General features: G+C 61.2%; 1 protein-coding gene across 1 annotated transcript; it reads right to left on the reverse strand.

Annotated features, from left to right (window-relative positions):
• Positions 1-5,167: 5,167 nt before the first annotated feature.
• Positions 5,168-13,402, reverse strand: LOC129400881 (golgin subfamily A member 2-like). The gene is made up of 16 exons (XM_055124156.1): positions 13,316-13,402; positions 11,292-11,350; positions 11,058-11,199; positions 10,871-10,960; positions 10,677-10,784; positions 10,418-10,505; positions 9,984-10,324; positions 9,709-9,822; positions 9,233-9,436; positions 9,087-9,162; positions 8,847-8,956; positions 8,530-8,730; positions 8,344-8,446; positions 8,170-8,276; positions 7,973-8,090; positions 5,168-7,880 (listed from the first exon to the last, which is right to left on the reverse strand). The coding sequence occupies exons 1-16, from the start codon at positions 13,400-13,402 to the stop codon at positions 7,654-7,656; spliced, it is 2,175 nt and encodes a 724-aa protein (XP_054980131.1). The 3' UTR covers positions 5,168-7,653.
• Between the last annotated feature and the right edge of the window lie 4,838 nt (positions 13,403-18,240).

Here is an 18,240-nt window from a genome sequence, read left to right on the forward strand (position 1 = left end):
GGGGATCATGAATCGGACCCTACCTGCCAGTGAAACATTTTTCTTTCTCCTTTATGCCTCTGGTATACTCTTTGCTTCACGGCACTGCCCTGTTCGCCTAGGCCAGGAAGTTGCCTTATGCCCGTGCTGGGGCGGGTCCCTATAAAACTGGACAGTTGCCATATTAAGCTTCAGTTGCCCTCAGATTGGTTTCAATTCCTAACACCCTAAAATGGGGTCTTGGTTGAACATGAGGCAGACTCTGTGCCCCGCCGCCCCCGGCTTCAACATGGGAGGGTCTAAGGGCCCACAAGTCATAGAATTGGTGAAGTCATGGAACATCTCTCACCCAAAGCAGTGGCCCGGCACCCCATGGGGCTGGGAAAACAAAACCAAACTGACCTGAGGGGCTGGAGAGAGAGCAGCGTGGGTCTGCACTGCTGGGCATGCTTAGGGCGGCTGGCATAATAAGTTTGGGAGTCTGTGTTTTAGGGAGCCCCCAGGAGCAAAAATCAGGCTTTCTTTGTGCCCTCTGCGGCTCACATTACAAGGAGGGTGAGACAGACTCAAGAAGAACCTTTTCTTAGGTACTGCGAGGTCCCCAGCACTCCGTATGACCCCCCAAGCTCCCCCAGGAGTAATTCCTGAGTGCAGAGCCAGAAGTAGCCCCTGAGCATCACCAAGTGTGGCACCAAAACAAAACAAAATGTAAACAACAACAACAAAGAAAACCCTGTAACAAATCCCAAGAAATGAGAGCTTGGGGGGGGGGGGCTGGAGCAATAGCACAGCGGGTAGGGCGTTTGCCTTGCATGCAGCAGACCCAGGTTCGATTCCCAGCATCCCATATGGTCCCCCTAGCACCGCCAGGAGTAATTCCTGAGTGCATGAGCCAGGAGTAACCCCTGTGCATCGCTGGGTGTGACCCAAAAACTCCCCCCCCCAAAAAAAAAGAAAGAAATGGGAGCTTTGGGGACCGGAGCGACAGTGTAGCGGGCATTTGCCTTGCATGAGGCTGACCTGGGTTCGATCCCCAGCATCCCATATGGTCAGTCCAGGAGTAATTTCTGAGTGCAGAGGCAGGAGTAACCCCTGAGCATCACCAGGTGTGCCCCCCCCAAAAAAAAAAAAACAAAAAAGAAATGGGAGCTTTTTCTGAGGGGGGTACATAGGGAGCAGTAGCGAGCAGTCTCAGGGATGGGCCCCGCTCTGCGCCCCAGCTGCTCCCCAGGAAAGGGGGCGCTCAGCTGCTGCACTGTCTCTGGTCCCTACAGAACTGAACCTTCATCCCATGATGCCTTGTGTCACCAGCTAATTTTGTTTATATGGGTAACTCGGGGGTTTCTTGAGGGTTGGAGTATTGGAGAATCTGACGCGTTTCCTTTTTTCTCCATCAGAGCATCAGCTTTTCGGACAGGGGATCACCGATGCCTGACACTCAGGTTCAGCAGGGAAACACGCGATCCTCAGAGCTCCTGGGGCCGTGGAAGCTGTTCTGGGAGCGCAGGACCCGGGTGCGTCACTCCCCTTTGCCCGCTAGATGGCGCTGTGAGCCCAGGAAACAGGGACGCGCTCCTGGCCTCGACTCTACGGGTAGGAAAATTCTCCCAATCCCTAGGCCCTGGGGCTCAGACCTGGAAGGCACCGAGACCACCTGGGTTGGTGACGCTGGCAGAGACCAGAGGGACGCCAGGGAGGGAAGGGGTTGGCCGGCTTCCTCCTCGCCAGCATCTCTCCCCAGGGTGAGTCGTCAGTGCTCGGCCCCAGCCAGAGGCGGGGTGCTTGATGCGTGGGTCTGGTTGTCTTTACGGAAAACCCGCCTGTCCCGTGACCTAAGTAAAATCTCCCGCGTTGGCCAAAAGCTCTACAAACTCGGCTCGTTGCCTTGTCGTATTTGAGTCGCGACACGTACAGGGACAGGAAACCGTGATCTCCATCCAGTCTTGGAGATAAGACGGAATGCAGCACACAGCAAACTCCCCCTCTCCCTCTCTCTCCCTCTGTCTTTCTTCTTGGCTCCTTTTGGGAGGTCACGCCTGGCAATGCTCAGGGGTTACTCTCAGGAAATACTCCTGGACATGCTCGGGGGATCATATGGGATGCCAGGGATCGAACCCGGGTCAGCGGCATGTAAGGGAAACACTCTCCCTGCCGTACTATCACCCTAGCCACTTCCTCCCTCCCTCCCTCCCTCCCTTCCTTCCTTCCTCCCTCCCTCCCTCCCTCCCTCCCTCCCTCCCTTCCTTCCTTCCTTCCTTCCTTCCTTCCTTTTATTCCTTTCTTCCCTCTATTCCTCCCTTTCTTTCTCTTTTTTCTTTTTCTTTCTTTCTCTCTCCCTCCCTTCCCTTCCCCCCCACTTTCTTTCTGAATTGGGGATCAATTCTTGGGGCTCAAATTTGGAAAGCAATTATCTGAGTTTTTAAAAAAAATCACTGAGCTCCATTCCTCGGCCAAAGTCTCACACTCATGTACAGCTTCTGAGTTTTTTCTCAAGGCTATTTATTTTAAAGTTTTTGTTTTATCTCGGGGGTGACACCCGGCAATGCTCAGGGGTCACTCTTGACTCTGCACCCAGGGATCACTCCTGGTGATGTTCTGGGACCCTATGGGATGTGGGGCTCAAACCCAGGTCGACCTCACGCAAGGCAAGTACCCTACCCGCAGTACTATCTCTCCCGCCCCAATTTTTAAAATTTTGTTGTTGTTGTTTTTGGTTCTGGTTTGGTGGGGCTCGGGGCTCACTCCTGGCTCTGTGCTCAGACTCAGGCAACCACACATGATTCCAAGAATTAAGCCCGGGTCAGCAGCAAGCAAGGCAGGTCTTGTACTACTGCTCTGTCCCTCGAGGGGCAGCTGATTCTTCAGTCTGAGCTGCAGCTGGCCGAGGGATTCTCTCCCGGGCTGGCAGCAGCTGCAACAGGGACGCCTCCCCGTGTTGGTCACCACGCTGAGAACCAGTTAAATCACTTATTTAAATAGCAACTTAACGTAAATTAACTTTTGATTCTCAAAACACCCAGTGGCTGACCCTCTCCACCAGCTTTCTCTACCCCATACTGTCTGGGGGCTTGAGGGAGTAGGGGGTCTTTCAAGAGGCGTGCAGGAGGCCTGGGGACCCCTCCAGGTGGTTTAATTCAAGTTTGTGGTGCTGGGTATTGGTCTGGGCTCAGTTGCGTGAAAGGCATGAGCCTTAACCACGGTCCTATCAGGCCTCTACCCCATGTATGTTCAAAAACTCCGAGGCTCAGAGAGGGTAGGGCACTAGTCTAAGGTCACACAGCTAAGCAGAGGTTGTAGTGAGAATCCAACCCACACAGTCTGAGTCCCAGAGCCCGAGGGAGGGGGGCACTGCTCTCTCCTCCTCCTCGCTCATGGGGGTGGGGGGGCGGTGTCCCACCATTAGACAATTCCTACACCCAGGGCGCAGCTCCGCCCCTCACGCTTCCTTGGGTTCCCCCAGAAGTAATGAGTGTCCTACTTGGAGAACCCAGGGGTGATCACCTCTGACGCACGGGGGGGCGGTCAAGCCACAGCTGGACAAGCACGTTTCTCTCCAAAGTGCCACACATCGGGGCTGGAGCGATAGCACAGCGGGGAGGGCGTTTGCCTTGCACGCGGCTGACCCGGGTTCGATTCCCAGCATCCCATATGGTCCCCTGAGCACGGCCAGGGGTGATTCCTGAATGCAGAGCAGAGAATTACCCCTGAGCATCGCTGGGTGTGACCCAAAAAGCAAAAAAAAAAAAAAAAAGTGCCACACATGGGAATGGGAGTGACGGCACACGGGAGGGCGTTTCCCTGACACCCCACAGGGGCCCAGGCACCGCCAGGAGTCAGCCCTGAGCATCACCGGGGTGGCCCCCCACAAACAAACAAGACCCAAGTGCTCTGGCTGGGAGCAGCGCAGGCCGGTGTCCAGCACACGTGCCGTGTCTGTCTCACCCCTGACACCGGCGCAGACGTCAGGCGGGAGGGCATTTGCTTCGCGCCCTCACTCAGCCCCAGAGTCTGTCCTCACTGATTCCTTTGTTTGTTTGTGGGGTGTCACACCGGGCAGTGCTCTGTGCCCAGAGACCACTCCTGGCAGGGGCCAGGGGCCCTGTGGGATGCCGAGGATCGAACGTGGGCCGGCCGTGTGCAAGGCCAGCTCCTGCCCGCGGTGCGGTCGGCCCCACGCAGTCTGCCCTGCACTGAGCGTCTGCGGTGACGGCAGGACGGGGGGTGCTGCTGCTCCTTTCCCCTTGGAGAGCCTGGCTGTGAGGCAGGGAGGCTGCAGCTGGTGCCTCCTGCGACTGCACCGCCCGGACCTGGACCACCAGAGCTCAAACGCCGGGACGAGCGTGCCCAGCCGCCCAGCCTCGCCGCGGTCATCCTCTGGGAGGCATTTCACCTCCTTTAGCAAGGCAAGGGGCACTGCAACCGATGCCGCATCAGAGTTTTCCTGTGTGGGCTGGTGGTGGGGGATGCATACCAGTGATGCTCGGGGGTTTCTCCTGAAATTATTCAGAAATCACTCCTGCACTCAGGAATCACTCCTGGCGGTGCTCAGGGGACCCTATGGGTTGCTCACGATCAAACCCGGGTCAGCTGCATGCAAGGCAAATGCCCTCCCCACTGTGCTATTGCTCTGGCCCCGGCTCATCAAAATCTTTTTCTTGCCTTTTATACATCAGATTTTTTGCTCAGTGATTTGAATTTTCTGTTTTTAATTAAAAATATTTTTTCTAGGCCTGGAGTGTTAGCACAGAGGGTGGGGCGTTTGCCTTGCACACAGCCAACCCGGGTTCAATTCCCAGCATCCCATATGGTCCCCTGAGCACTGCCAGGAGCAGTTCCAGAGTGCAGAGCCAGGAGTAACCCCTGTGCATCACCACGGGTGACCCAAAAAGCAAAAAAAAAAAAAAAAGAGAAAAAGAAAAAAATTTAGTTGTTCACAATAATGTTCATTATGTTCAATATTCTAATACCATTATCCCACCACCATTATTTCAAATTTTCTCACCACCACCCAAGCCTGCCCCAAAGGCAAGGCAGAGCCTAAATAATTTACTATGCATTGCTTGTTATGAATAATCTGATAAAAATCCCAAAAGTTTTCCTTAGAGGAAAGTGTGTGAAAATTGTTGTATCTCACCTTGGAGCCATTAAGGCCTTGTAGAAGAGATCACTAACACATTGTTACAGGTTGAGACTTACTTGCGAATATATATGTATATATATATAATATATTATTTTGATGGAGATTGGTTGCCTCCCACTTTACACCCCACCAAATGTGGTGTTACTCTTGGTACATCAGCGGCATAGAGTATAAGATGTTGTGCGGCTGTGAATGTGGCCACGCACTTGGAATTCTAAAATGTGTAATGGGGCAATAGAGTTGGAGTTAAACTTTTAACTGGATGGTGACTTGGGGGTCCAGAGGCATCTCTGCAGCTTGTGACTTTCTGAGATTTGTCTCTGGATCTTGGCCACTAATGAGCTTCCATGGCGCCAGAGGCAGTTTGTGGGCGTGACAGGCACTCGGAAGCACAGGGAGACGGGGGTGGGGGGGGGAGGTCACCCGTTCCCGACTCGTGTGAGCCTGGGGGTTTCAGTCACAAAACCCGCACAGCTGAGGTTCTCAGCAGATTCGTTCTCGCTCATGATGGGCTTGTCCTGAACCATTGGAGACTGGCCGTGAGCAGGACGGTGCTTGGGTTCTGGAGGTTTGTGGTGGTTTTTTCTTTTTGGGTCACACCCAGCAATGCACAGGGGTTACTCCTGGCTCTGCACTCAGGAATTACTCCTGGCGGTGCTTGGGGGACCTTATGGGATGCTGGGGAGCGAACCCGGGCCGGCCACGTGCGAGGCAAACGCCCTCCGTGCTTTAAGACCACCCCGGCCCTGGAGGGTTTTCTACTTAACAGCTTTCGAGCCATGGCTGGCTGTGCTCAGGGCTTGCTCCCGGGTCACTCCTGGCAAGTTTGGGGATCGTCTGGGGTGCTGGGGTGGAGAAAGGGGGTGAGACGAACCAGCGAGGGGATGGGTGCAATTCAGCACAACATTCTCAGTGCGGCAAGACCTGCTGAGTGCCTGAGTCGACTTCGGGAAACGCTGTGGGAACGTGGCGAGGACAGTGGAGCAAGGACCGTGGGACGCGAGGGACCGTGATGGCCCTGAGTAGCCCAGACTGACCTGGGCACCCGCCTCAGGGTGTCAGTCACCTGCTGGCTGTCCTGAGGGGGGTCTGACGGAAAGGAGCAGAGCAACTCTGACCAGCCAACAGCTGCCCAGGCAAAGGCCAGCAATGCTGTGGACCCTGGGAGGACCCCCGAGACTAGCTGGCGGCTGTTGCTGTTCAACACCCTGGCACCCGGACATGCCCGGCACAGCGGGGAGCCCGCCTTCTCAGGTGAGGACGTGGCTACGGACCACCCACCCGCTCAGAGGTGGTGAGGGTGGGGTGGCTGGCAACCAGCTGCAGGAACAGGTCAGAGATGGCGCGAGTAGCGGGAGACTGGCCCAGGCCCCACCATGGAGCCAGCTTTGGTCACGGTCTCCACGCGGGCCTGATCCTGGAGCCTCGGGCAGTCCTGCCGTCACGCCCAGAAACCCCTCAGAGCGTCTGGGTGGTTAAGCGCATGTCCCGGGACAGGACCAGCGCTCAGGGGCTGCCAGGCTGCCAACGTTTGGTATGAAGCCTGGAGGGAATGAGGCAGGAGACGCGGGGCTCAGAGTGGCCCGGGGAAGGGCAGGTCGGGAGCCCCAGAGCGCAGCAGGAGCAGAGGGGAGGCCACACCCCGACAGGCCACTCGGGCGGGAACGGACAGGCTCAGAGGGACAGTGAAGGTCCACATGGGACTCAGACCCTGACTGTATTGTCACACTGCACAAGCATCAGGGGTGGCGGGACAGGGACAGCCCTGGCTCCCAGAGACCAGCACAGCCAGCGTCCCCGAGTCCCCCGGCCCTGGGGACAGCAGCGCCCTCTGCTGTCCAGGACTCTGACCTCGCTCCGTCTTGCTATCTCGTGGCTGAGAGTAAAATCCATTTCTGAGCGATGGGAAACAAACGTGTCTGCGGGTTCGTGTTGTCTGGGGCGCCCAGGGGGCAGAGAAGGGCTCAACATGGGGTCCAGGGGAGTTTGGGTGGTTTTTTTTTTTTTTTTTGGCTTCGTAGGTCACACCCAGCAATGCTCAGGGGTGACTCCTGGTTCTGCGATCAGGAATCACTCTTGACGGTGCTCAGGGGACCCTATGGGGAGCCGGAATGGAGCCCAGGTTGTCTGCCTGAAGGCAAAGACCCTCCCCGCTGTGCTGCCCCTCTGGGCTCAGGGCTGGGGGACCCTGCAGCTTCCCTGGCCTCAGGCGTGAATCCTGAGCTGGCCACTAGGAGGCAGGACAAGCTAGGGACCGGTGGGCTACAGAGAAGGGATGCCCTCAATAGTAACTTTCTTCCCCGGCACTGAGACGATAGGGGGGGCTGTTCAGATGACTCCCCAAGCGCGGGCGCGGATGCTTCCAGGCCTGTGCAGCCAGCGACGCCTCTGGCCCGCTCACAGCTGCAGGCAGCGCCCAGCTACGGCGAAGGCTGCGCTGGTCCGTCCGTGGTCCCCCACGGAAGTGTTCCTGTCCCTTCCCCCGTGTGAAGCAACAGGACGCGGTGGGAGGGGGGCGGGGGACAGGGACGGGGCTAGATCATGGTGATTTTAACTTGGTCGTTTTCGTCTGCCTTGTAAAAGAAAGGGATACAAGGCGAGCAGGGCGCCGCGCCCAGGCCGGGCTGGTCTTTACAGTTCTGCATCTCCTTCAGCAGCTGCATGATCTTCACGGCCGTGGGGTTGCTGACAGGCGCAGGGCCTGCCGGGGCCCCTTCCGGGCTCAGCTCCTCGGACCCGGGGCTGCCTCCATGGGGGGCTTCTAGGGAGCGGGAGAGAGGGGAGAGAAGGGCGAGCGCTGGGTGACGGGAAGCCCCGACTCGCCCACAGCGGCCCCCAGGAGGCTCTCCTGACCTGTCGGGGAACCGGCCAGGGGGCCAGCAAGGGCCAGGGAGGCGGCCTTGGGGCCTTGGCTGGAGTACTTGTCATCCACCAGCATCAACACGAGCTCCTGCAGCTCCAGCAGTTGCACCTGCGGGGGGCAGCACTGAGTCCCGCCCTGAGGCCCCGCCCACTCAGGCTGCCCCGCCCACTCAGGCTGCCCCGCCCACCTTGAGGTTCTCCTTGTCCTGGGCCAGGCGGGTGATGTACTCCTCCTTCTCGTGGTGCCGCTCCTTCAGCACTGCCCGCTGGTTGTGGTACAGGGTGATGTACTCCCCTGCGAGACGGGGGCACGGCTCAGAGGCTGGGGGCCCCGGCGCGGGCAGCCCCGAGCCGCCACTCACCGATGGTCTCGGTCTCGCCCGAGAGCTGGACGCAGCGATGCTCCAGCTCCTCCACGCGCTCGCGCAGCTCCACCTTCTCCTGCATGATCTGCGCAAAGCGAGTCTGCGGGGGGACAGCGGTCAGCCGGGCTGGGGGGGGCACCCGCCCCCGCCCCCGCCCCCGCCCCTGCAGGGCCGCCCGCTCACTTGCAGCAAGTCCATGGCCTCCTTCAGGGCCGCGTGCGTCTCCTGGGGGACGGTCTGGGCCCCGGGCGCGGGGGCTGCGGGCTGCGCGGCCGCCAGGGCTTGCGCCAAACCCCTGCTCCGGGCTCTCTCGGCCCCCAGCTGCCGGCGCAGCTCCGCCTGCTCCGCGTCCGCCTGCGCCAAGGCCGAGTTGCAGAACTCCAGCTGCGGGTGAGGGGGACGCGTGTGGGCCCGGGGAGAGCACCCCTGCGGGGCCCCTCGCCGTGCGGGGTCTCCAGGGTGCAGCGACTGTGGGGAGGGTCGGCAGGGCTCGGGCTCACCATGGCCTCTCTGCTGTGCAGGTCCCCGGGCAGGCTCAGCTTCCTCGGGGCCGTCTCCTGCTCCCCGTCACCTTCCCCGTCACCGTCCCCATCACCGACCCCGTCACTCGCTGTGGAGCAGTGCAAAAGTCTCAGACAACCGAGGGAGCAGGAGCAGCGGGGGGAGAGGGGAGGGGAGGGACCCCCGGGGCTGTCCCTGCCCGTGACCCCCGGCGGTTCCTCCCGCAGCCCGGGACTCACCCTTCCCCGGCGCCAGCAGTGCGCTCAGCTGGGCCTGGAGCTGCTGCTTCTGCTCCTCAGCAGCCTTCAGGAGTCCCTGAGGGGCGGGCGCGTGAGGGGGCGGCTGCAGGCCTCTGCCCGCCCGGCCCGGCCCCGGCCCGGCTCACCTGTGCCTCGTCCAGCGCGTCCTGGCTCTGCGCGTGCTCGTGCTGCAGCCGGTCCAGCTGCTGGCCGTGGAGCAGCGCCTGCTGCTGCAGCTGCTCCTTCTCGGCGCCCAGCTGCTGGCAGGCGGCCGCGTACTGCTGCAGGTGGCCCAGGTGCTGGTCCCGCTGCTGCTGCAGCGCCTGTGCCTCACTCGTCTTCGCCTGCACCTGTGGGCCCCGGGCGTGAGGCCGCGCAGGGCGGCCGAGGGCAGCTCCCGGCCAGGCTGCGGCCCCGGGGCCGGGTCACAAGCAGCCTCCGAGCCCGGCCTGCCCCGCCCGCCTCACCCAGGACCCGCACAGGGCAAAGGCCCCGAAGCTCAGGGCTGCCGTGGGCTAGAGCGGCCGTGAGTCCCAGGACCTGCCCAGCCGCCTCCCCGCTGCCCGGTAGGGTGCTCGGCCCGGCCTCCCGGCCCCCTGCCCGGCCCTGCTCACCCCGTTACCGTCTCCTTCATCTCTGCCAACTTCTCTTGCAGCTGCCCCAGCCTCTCCGCCAGCTGCTCCTTCACGTGCTGTTCCGACTGCAGCGCACACGTGACCTCCATGTTCTCGTTGCTCTGAGGGAGTGGGCCGGTCAGCGCCCCCCGCCGACCCCCGCCGGACCCTCCCGGCCCTCCCCCTGCATCGCTGTCGAACCCCAGGCCAACAGCGGCCCATCCAGGGCAGGAAGGTCCAGCCGGGGCCGCGGGTCCCGGAGGCCGGGGGGCAGGGGGCGCACCAGCTTCACGAAGCCGTCCTGCAGCTCGGCCAGCTGCTGCTTGAGCTCGCGGTTCTGGGCCAGGGCGCGCGTGATGGTCGTGCGGTCGTTCTCCATCGTCTCCAGGATGCGGCTGCGCGCCTCGGCCTGCTCATCCCACACCTCGGCCTCCAGCTGCAGCAGCCGCTGGCCCTGCTCCGCGTTCAGCCGGCTCAGGCTCTCGTTGTCGCGCACCTGCGTCTGCAGCTGCTCCGCCAGGCTCGCCACCTCCTGCCGCCACTTCTCGGCCTCCGCCTGCAGCTGCACCTCCCGCTCCGAGGGCTCGGGCGGCTGCGCCGGGGGCTCCTGGGGGGCCGGCGCGTCTGAAACGGGGGCTACAGTCACGGCGCCAGACACGAGAGCCACACTCGGACCCCGACGGACACCCTGGCCCTGCCCCACCCCCCGGCACTCACCCAGCCGCGCCTTCAGGTCGGCCACGCTGGCCTCCAGCTCCTGCACGTATCTCACGTTCTTCTCGTTCTCGTCCTTCAACACCGCGCTCTGCCCAGACACGGGGACCATAGTCGGGGGCACCCGGCCCTCGAGACCCACCCCCGGCACCACGCGCAGCTCCTGAGCACCGCCACGGTCACTCGTGGGCGGGGCGCGGAAAAGCCCTCGGCTCCGCTGGCCCGAGCCGCCCGGCGCCCGCCCAGCCCGCGGCCCCCGCACCTGCTGCAAGGCCTGCTGCACGCGCTGCTGCCAGAACTCGTCCTGGGCCCTGATCTGCTCCAGGTGCTGGTCCCTCTCCACCTGCAGCTGCTTCAACAGCCTCTTGAGCTGCAGGACGGTGGCCGTCAGCCCGCGCCCCGCCCCGCCCCGCCCCACTCCTCCCCGCCGCCCTGGCTGTCCCCTCCCCTTCTCACGTCTTCGATCTCTCTCTCCATCTGCTTCCTCTCGCCCAGCGCCTCGGCGGCCTGGGGGTCGCTGCCCGGCCCTGCCGTCGGGCCCGTGAACTGCAGGGGAGAGAGGAGGGTCGGCGCGAGCCCGGGCTGGCCACAGTGGGCCCCGAGCGTGGCCCCAGGGTCTCCTCGGCCCGTGCCCGCCTGTCACCTGCAGCAGCAGCAGCTCCGTCATCTCCAGCTTCTTCTGCAGGTCGGCCACGCTCTGCTGGGTGACGTCCGTCTCCGCCTGTGACACGCGCAGCTTCTCCCGGAGCTCGCTCACCAGCTCCTTCAGGTCCGCCACACTCTTGCTGCGGCCGAGCGGGCCGAGGGGCAGGAGTCAGGGGCGGGGGCCCCCGGCCCAGCTGCCCCCCCAGCCCTCCCTCCCTAGGCCCCCTCCTACTTTTTCTGGAACAATTCTGTTTTGAGATCGTCGCGTTCCTTGGTTAACTCCTTGGCATGCTGCAGGTGGAGGCGAGGGACAGAGGGACCCTCTGGACGCCACTCCTGATCAGAGGGGCAGCAGGGCTAGGAGGTTTACACTGAGCCCTCGCAGTGCAGCAACAGGGCAGCGGCCCCCGGGATACGCCCCGCCCCTACAGGGGACCCCGAGCCCTGCCCTGAGGGAGGCCAGTGCTAGAGGCAGCAGCAGTCCTAGGCTGGAAGGGGGCACCGGGCCTGGGGGTGCAGGGTGCTGAGCGGGGAGCACAGGGGCTGCAGCCAGGACAGTCACCCCAAGCCTGGGCTCAAAGCGGGGACTCGCCCACTACCCTCCCCTCGGCAGCTCTCGGGGGCCTGGTCCCCAAGGAGGTCCGAGCGGTGGCGGCCTGCGGACGGTCAGGAAGGCCCCGATATCCCAGTGCCCGCAGGCCCGGGCACCGCGGCCCCAGGCTGGCTCCCTCTTGGGGAGGGGGCCGGCTCTCTCGGCCCTCAGACTGGCCTCTGACCCCCAGCCAATTGCCCCTTAGAGCCATGCCAGCTTTGCTGAAGCTGAGACCTTGGCTGGAACCTGACAGCGGCCACAGCGGCCACAGCCCCAAGGGCAGCGGGGGAGGTGGGGCCTTTGGCGCTCTGGGGGAGCTGGCGCCCCGGGCCCGGGGCCCTCCTGGCCTCTTGGCTTGGGACAAGCAGGCTCAGACGAGGGAAGGATCTGGGGTCAGACACAAGGTCCTTCCCACTCTGAGTGCTGAGCTAAGCCCCTTCGTGCACGGCCCCCATTCCATGCAAACGTCCTATTTCTCGGGTCGTCCCCGCGCCATCGGCTCTCCCGGCACGGCCCTGTTCCTGGACAGTCGCCAGGCGTGGACACGGGGCTGGGCAGAGGGGGTTCACCCGCCGCAGCCGCAGGGAGCTCCAGGGGACAGAGCAGGGCGGAGGCAGAGGACGGGGCAGACGCTGGGCTCCCCCGGGGACCGCCCACAGGTGAGTCTCGGCACCTGGACGGGCCGATTGTCGGGTGTGAGCGCAGCCCTCAGAGCCCTTCCACTGAGAACCGGTCCCCACGGCTCTGTCTTTGTCTCGGCAACCCACGGCCCGGCCGGGCTGTCAAGTCAGGTTATGCCGCCGGCACCCGGTGCAGGTGAGAAGTGAGAGCAGAACGGACTGTCCTGGCCACCCATCTGCTTCTCGTGCCCCCCTCCCCACCCCGTTACCTGCTGCTCTGACAGGCCACACACACCAACCCGCCTCCCACACGCTTCTCTCCCTTCCTCGCAAATTCTCAAGACAAAACAAATTCAAAGGCTGGTTGCCTTTTTTTCCCCCCATCCTTGGACCAACCCTGTGGTGCTCGGGGGTTACTCCTGCCCTGTGGATCCATACACGTGTCTGCGGTCAAATCCTGGCTCGCGTGTGTGAGACGATGTCTGACCCACTGTAGAGTGGGAAGAGTGACGCAGGGCTGAGGGTTTGGGACTCGATACCCTGAGGCCTGACAGGGATGGTGTTTTTGGTTTTTTTTTTTTGGCTTTTTCGTCACACAGCTCGGAGATGCACAGGGTTTACTCCTCGCTTTGCACTCGGGAACTATGCCTGGCAGTGTTCGGGGGACATATGGGATGCACCGGCAGGTGCCAGCAGACACGGGAGCCTGCTTTCCCCGAGGTCCCCACCATGCTGGTGGCCGAGGGACACTCCCGCCCGTGCGCTCCTAACTGTGTCTGAGGCCAAACTTCCCGGGAAAAGGCAACAGAGCTGAGGCTTGGGAATCCAATCTCGGATTCTCAGCCTGTAAGTCCTAGAGCAGCGGTGGGATGTGGCCTTGGTTGGAGCCTGCCCGTCCCCCGCTGAGGCCGTGCGCCCACCGCGGCCTGAGCAGAACTGGGGTTCTGGCCGGCATGCCCCTCCCCCACCACCCTAGCCACTCCGCCACACCCCTGCAGCCCCCCGTCCTCCAGGGCCTGGGCGGCCGCCCAGGGCAGGACTCACTCCCTTGGGTAACTGGTGGCCCTCGCCAGCCGTGCCGTCCTGGCCGCCGTCTCTGCACTTCTTCTTGCTCCTCTTCCCAGGAACCATGTCGTGTTTGATCTCATAATCGCGGAGCTGCAGAAAAGCAAAGCAACTTGTTTTTCTCCCTGCACCTTCACAACGGACTTGACAGTTATTACAGACTTGGCTTGACTGGCCCCCAGGGGAGGCCGCAACTCTACAAGGGCTTGAAAGGGCTGAAAACAGCAGGGGGTGGGGGCAGAGATGGAGTTTAACTCTTTTTTTGTATTTTGTGTCGCACCCATTGATGCTGAGAGGTGACTCTTGAGTCTGCACCCAGGAATTACTCGTAGTGGTGCCAAGGGGCCACGTGGGATGCTGGAGATCGAACCTGGGTCGCTGTGTGCAAGGCAAAAGCCCTACCCTCTGTACTATACCCCGTGACTCCATTTCTAACTCCAAATGATGGGGGGTTTCCTCAGATCAGCAGCTGTCAGGGGTCAGGCCAGAGGTGGTCAAAGCAGAGAAGACAGCTTGTTAAGTCCTGGAGATGGGGGGTCCCACCTTGGTTAGAACCTGCCTCTTCTTCGACAGATGCTCCCAGCGGCCGTCAGGAACCTCAACACAGCAGAGGACACCCCAGGAGGCCAACCCTCACCCCCAGCCTGGCTACCGTCTAAGGCCTCCTCTCAGGGCCAGCCTGCCAACAGAGGTCTTAATGATGTCGGCAGGATTGGGAAGGCCCCTCCCAAGGCAATGGCAAGGCCCCCCTTGTAGAAAACAAGAAAAAACAGCATCTAAGACCTGATAAGACTCACCTCTCTACAGCAACAGACCCCGAGAAGCTCTGGCAGAAACAAGAGGCCAGGAAAGGAATTTCAAAGACCATCGCCACTCCCAACTTCCCTAGGTAGCCTCCTTAGCGAGGGACTTTTACCTAGGTAGAAGCCCCACGTGGGGGCAGGTTGGAGAACCCCTATAAAGGCCACCTTGGACAAAGGAAGGGCAAGCGCTGCCCGAGCCCAGGTGCTGCTGGCACCCACGTGGCCGAGCACAGGTGTCGCCCGCATCTCCCCTCCTGAGAGGTGGACTTTCATGCCTTCCTGTCTAATGCTGGGTGTGTGCAGGGCTCTCTCGCCCTTGGAGGAGCCCGGGTTCTCTCTCAAGCACGTTACTCCAATTCTCTCCACTTTCTCTTCCTACTTCTCCTCAAAACCTCCAAATAAAATCTGTTTTACTTCACTGCTGATCCACTCCTGAAATTTCTTTCTGCGAGGCGGGCCAAGAACCCAGTGACCCTGGGTCCCGGGTGGCAGAGGCGGATGGGGAGAAAGTGACTGTGTTTCTCCTCCCCGCTTCACATAAGTCACCGGTGGGGCCCACCGACAGCATTAAGACCTCACTTAATTTTGTTCTGTCAGTTCGTGTGTTTGTGTGGGGAGGGGGGCGTTACTCTGGGGACAGAGAGCCTGCTCTGACACTCATCACCGGGGATCTGTCCCACAAACTCACTCCAGAGAGCCCCGACTGGGCCCGCGGGGTATGTATACGAGGGCGAAAAATCAGATGAACGTGGAAAGTGCCGGGAGACCATGGGAGAAAAACAAACTGTCACCCTAGCCGGAGAGAGTGTTATGGGGGTTGGGCAGATGGGGCCGGGGTGCTAGATAGTACAGCAGGTAAGGCCTTGCACGCAGCCCACCCGGGCTTGATCCTGGGCGCCCCAAACGGTCCCCCGACTAGTCCCACCAGGAGACCAGAGCCAGGAGCAAGCCCCGAGCACCGCCTGGGCTAATCTGAAACTCACACACACAAAGGCCGCCTGGTTGACCCCTCCAGATTTGGGGCATCGACCCCGAAGGATCTCAGGAGCCTCCCAGGAGTGCTCCCTGAGCACTCCTGGGTGGGGTCCCAAAACAAAAGTCACACGGAGACGCCTGCAAGGCTGCGGGCACTCTCCAGTCCAGGGAAGGGCCACGGCCTCCCTCTGGAGCCCACGGTCCCTTCCGAACTGGAAGTTGGGGGACCCAGAGGCCGGAAGCGGGGTGGCCCCCTCGGGGCTGGCCGCCTTGGTCCCTGAGGGCTCGGACGGGCTCGGGCACGCGGCCGGGTCCGCGGGGACCCTGACTCCGCCCCCTCCCGGGCACTTGCTGCCCCGCGCCCCCACGGCCCCCAGGTCTGGGCGTCCCGGACGGACGGACGTCGGGCTCCGGCGGCAGGTGGGGGTCTGGGCGCGCGAGGGGAGCGCCGGAGTCGAGCCGGGGCGGGCCGGGCTCGAAAGGGCCGAGGGGCTGCGCGCTGGCCCGGCGCCCCGCGCCCCCCGGCCCTTACCATCTTCCGGGCGGACGCAAGCTGCTTTTGCTTCCTCTCTTCCAAGCTCACGTGCGGGGCGGGGGGCTGAGGGGTCAGCTCAGGCTTTTGGGGTGTCTGAGAGGTCGGCTCCATCACAAACGAGTTCCTTCTAGAAGGTACCAGGAGAAGGGGGGGGTCCCGCGCCCTTTATAAGCGCCAAGAGACTCGTTGGTGCTGGGCGGGGCCTGACACCTGACACCGGTATAGGCTGGGCGCGTGGGCGTGGTCCTCAGCCTCCAACCCCATTGGTCAGTGAGAAATTAGGATCTGGGCGCCAACAGGGCCGGACGGGGTGGTGGGCGGGGACTAGCTGTTTGCAGGCACTCAGCTTCCGCTTCCGCTTCTGGCTTTTTGTTACTGTTTTTGGGCCGCACCTGCGACGCTCAGGAGTTTTCCCCCTGGCTCTGCACTCAGGAATCACTCCTGGAGGTGGTGGTGGTGGGGGGGGCGGATCCGGGAGCAAACTCAGGTCAGCCGTGTTCAAGGCAAAGGCCCTCCCCACTGTGCTATCACCCCGGCCCCCACTGCTGGCTTTTTTTTTTTTTTTTTTTTTTTTTCTTTTTGGGTCACACCTGGCAATGCACAAGGGTTACTCCTGGCTCTGCACTCAGGAATCACCCCTGGCGGTGCTCAGGGGACCATATGGGATGCTGGGACTCGAACCCGGGTTGGCCGCGTGCAAGGCAAACGCCCTACCCGCTGTGCTATCACTCCAGCCCCCCACTGCTGGCTTTTAATGACAATTTCCTGGTTGGCCTCAGGGACCCACCCTATCCCCATCCTGGACTCTCTGGTACTGCACAAACCCCCAGGTCGGGGACTTCGTACGCCACGGCCCCAGGGGTAAGCGGGAAAGCAATCCCTCCACGCATGGACCCTTTCCAGACTCTCCATAGCTCGGCCCATGACTTTCTTATACCCAGAGATCAGATCCAGGGGGCTCCTTCCTCGGGGCCTGAGAAGGCGGTTCGTTCTCCAGAACCGTCTGCTCTTCAGAGCCAAGCCTGAGAGTACCTCCTGGGCACCACCAGGCATGTCCCCAGACCTTCATCAAGAGCAGATTGCCTGGGGATCAAAGCGACAGTACAGCAGGGAGGGACTTGCTTTGCAGGCGGCCAACTCAGGTTTGATCCCCAGCATCCCATATGGTCACGTGAGCACCGCCACGGGTAATTTTGAGTGCAGGGCCAGGAGTAACCCTTGAGTATCTCAGGGTGTGGCCGCCCCCATCCCACTTTGCTTAAAATTAAAAAAAGCAGATTTCCCAGACCTGTGGCCAATGAACTGCAGCTGTGTCTTCACACGTGCTCCTCTCCGCTTTTTTTTTCTTTTTGGGGGGTTGGGGGTCACACCCAGCGATGCACAGGGGTTGCTCCTGGCTCTGCACTCAGGAATTACTCCTGGCGGTGCTCAGGGGACCATATGGGATGCTGGGAATTGAACCCGGGTTGGCCGTGTGCAAGGTAAACGCCCTCCCTGCTGTGCTATTGCTCCAGCCCCTGCTCTCTGCTTTTTCTCTTTCCTCTCCAGAACTCACCCAGGCCTTTCTGGAAGTGTCCACGTGGCCTTCTGATCCGAGTGAGTGGACTTGTCCCCACCCACTCTGACCTGAGAAGGTCCGCCCCAGACCACTACACCTTACTCGGCAGGGAAGCCATATCTCCACCATTCCACTTCTCTCACTCATGCTCACCGAACTTCAGAACAGCAGCTGAGTCCTGGACGGGATCCAGCCACTCCAGGCTCTCCAAGTGGACAGTCTCTGCTCACTCAGAGTCAAAGGGAGGGTCTGCTCTCTCCCCTCCCCCAACCCCCTTCCTCAGTCCTTTAGCTAACAGGGAAATCTATCTCATGGCTCCAAGACCAGGATTTCTCCTGACTTACAGTACTTTGGGAAAAGCTGACCTGTGTTTTTTGTTTGTTTGTTTGTTTTAACGTATTCCTGGCTCTGTGGACAGGGAATCACTCCTGATGAGGCTCAGGAGAATTCTTGGGGTGCCAGGTATCAGACAGAAAGACAAGTGCTCATCCTGCTCTGTATGGCTCTGGCCTAAGCAGTACTTTCCCTCCGGCCCCTTCCAAGCTGCTGCCTCTTCTTTCTCTAGAGCTGAACTTCCTAAAGAAGCCTCGCGGGGCTGGAGCAATAGCACAGCGGGTAGGGAGTTTGCCTTGCATGCAGCCGACCCGGGTTCGATCCCCGGCATCCCATATGGTCCCCCGAGCACCAGGAGTAATTCCTGAGTGCAGAGCCAGGAGTAACCCCTGTGCATCGCCGGGTATGACTCAAAAGCAAAAAAATAACAGAAAAAAAAAAAAGGAGCCTCACTTCTCTCCTGGAGCAGTCCAGTTACCCTTTAAGACAGCCCATGCCACCCCGAGCTTCCACTTCCAGATGCTTTCAGACTTGTCATGAATGGGGACTGGAGAGAGTGTGCAGGGGTGCTGACCCCTGTTCAGTGCCTGATACTATGGAGGGTTCCCTGAGCCCAGCCAGGAGTGACCCCGGAGGTGACCCCAGAGTGCAAAGCCAAAAGTAAGCCCTGAACACCACCCAGTGTGGTGGCCAAAAGAGG

Source organism: Sorex araneus, chromosome 1 (genome assembly GCF_027595985.1).
Source record: "Sorex araneus isolate mSorAra2 chromosome 1, mSorAra2.pri, whole genome shotgun sequence".
In the NCBI taxonomy this organism is placed as follows: Eukaryota; Metazoa; Chordata; class Mammalia; order Eulipotyphla; family Soricidae; genus Sorex; species Sorex araneus.

Bases quoted from the DNA above. Each gene is read 5' to 3' on its own strand.
- LOC129400881 (XM_055124156.1), bottom strand. From the start codon at position 13,402: ATGGTTCCTGGGAAGAGGAGCAAGAAGAAGTGCAGAGACGGCGGCCAG. The intron at 9,823-9,983 runs GTGCGCCCCCTG...CCACTCCCTCAG, and splicing joins AGGACGGCTTCGTGAAGCTG to AGCAACGAGAACATGGAGGT. The intron at 8,091-8,169 runs GTGGGCGGGGCA...TGCCCCCCGCAG, and splicing joins AGGACAAGGAGAACCTCAAG to GTGCAACTGCTGGAGCTGCA.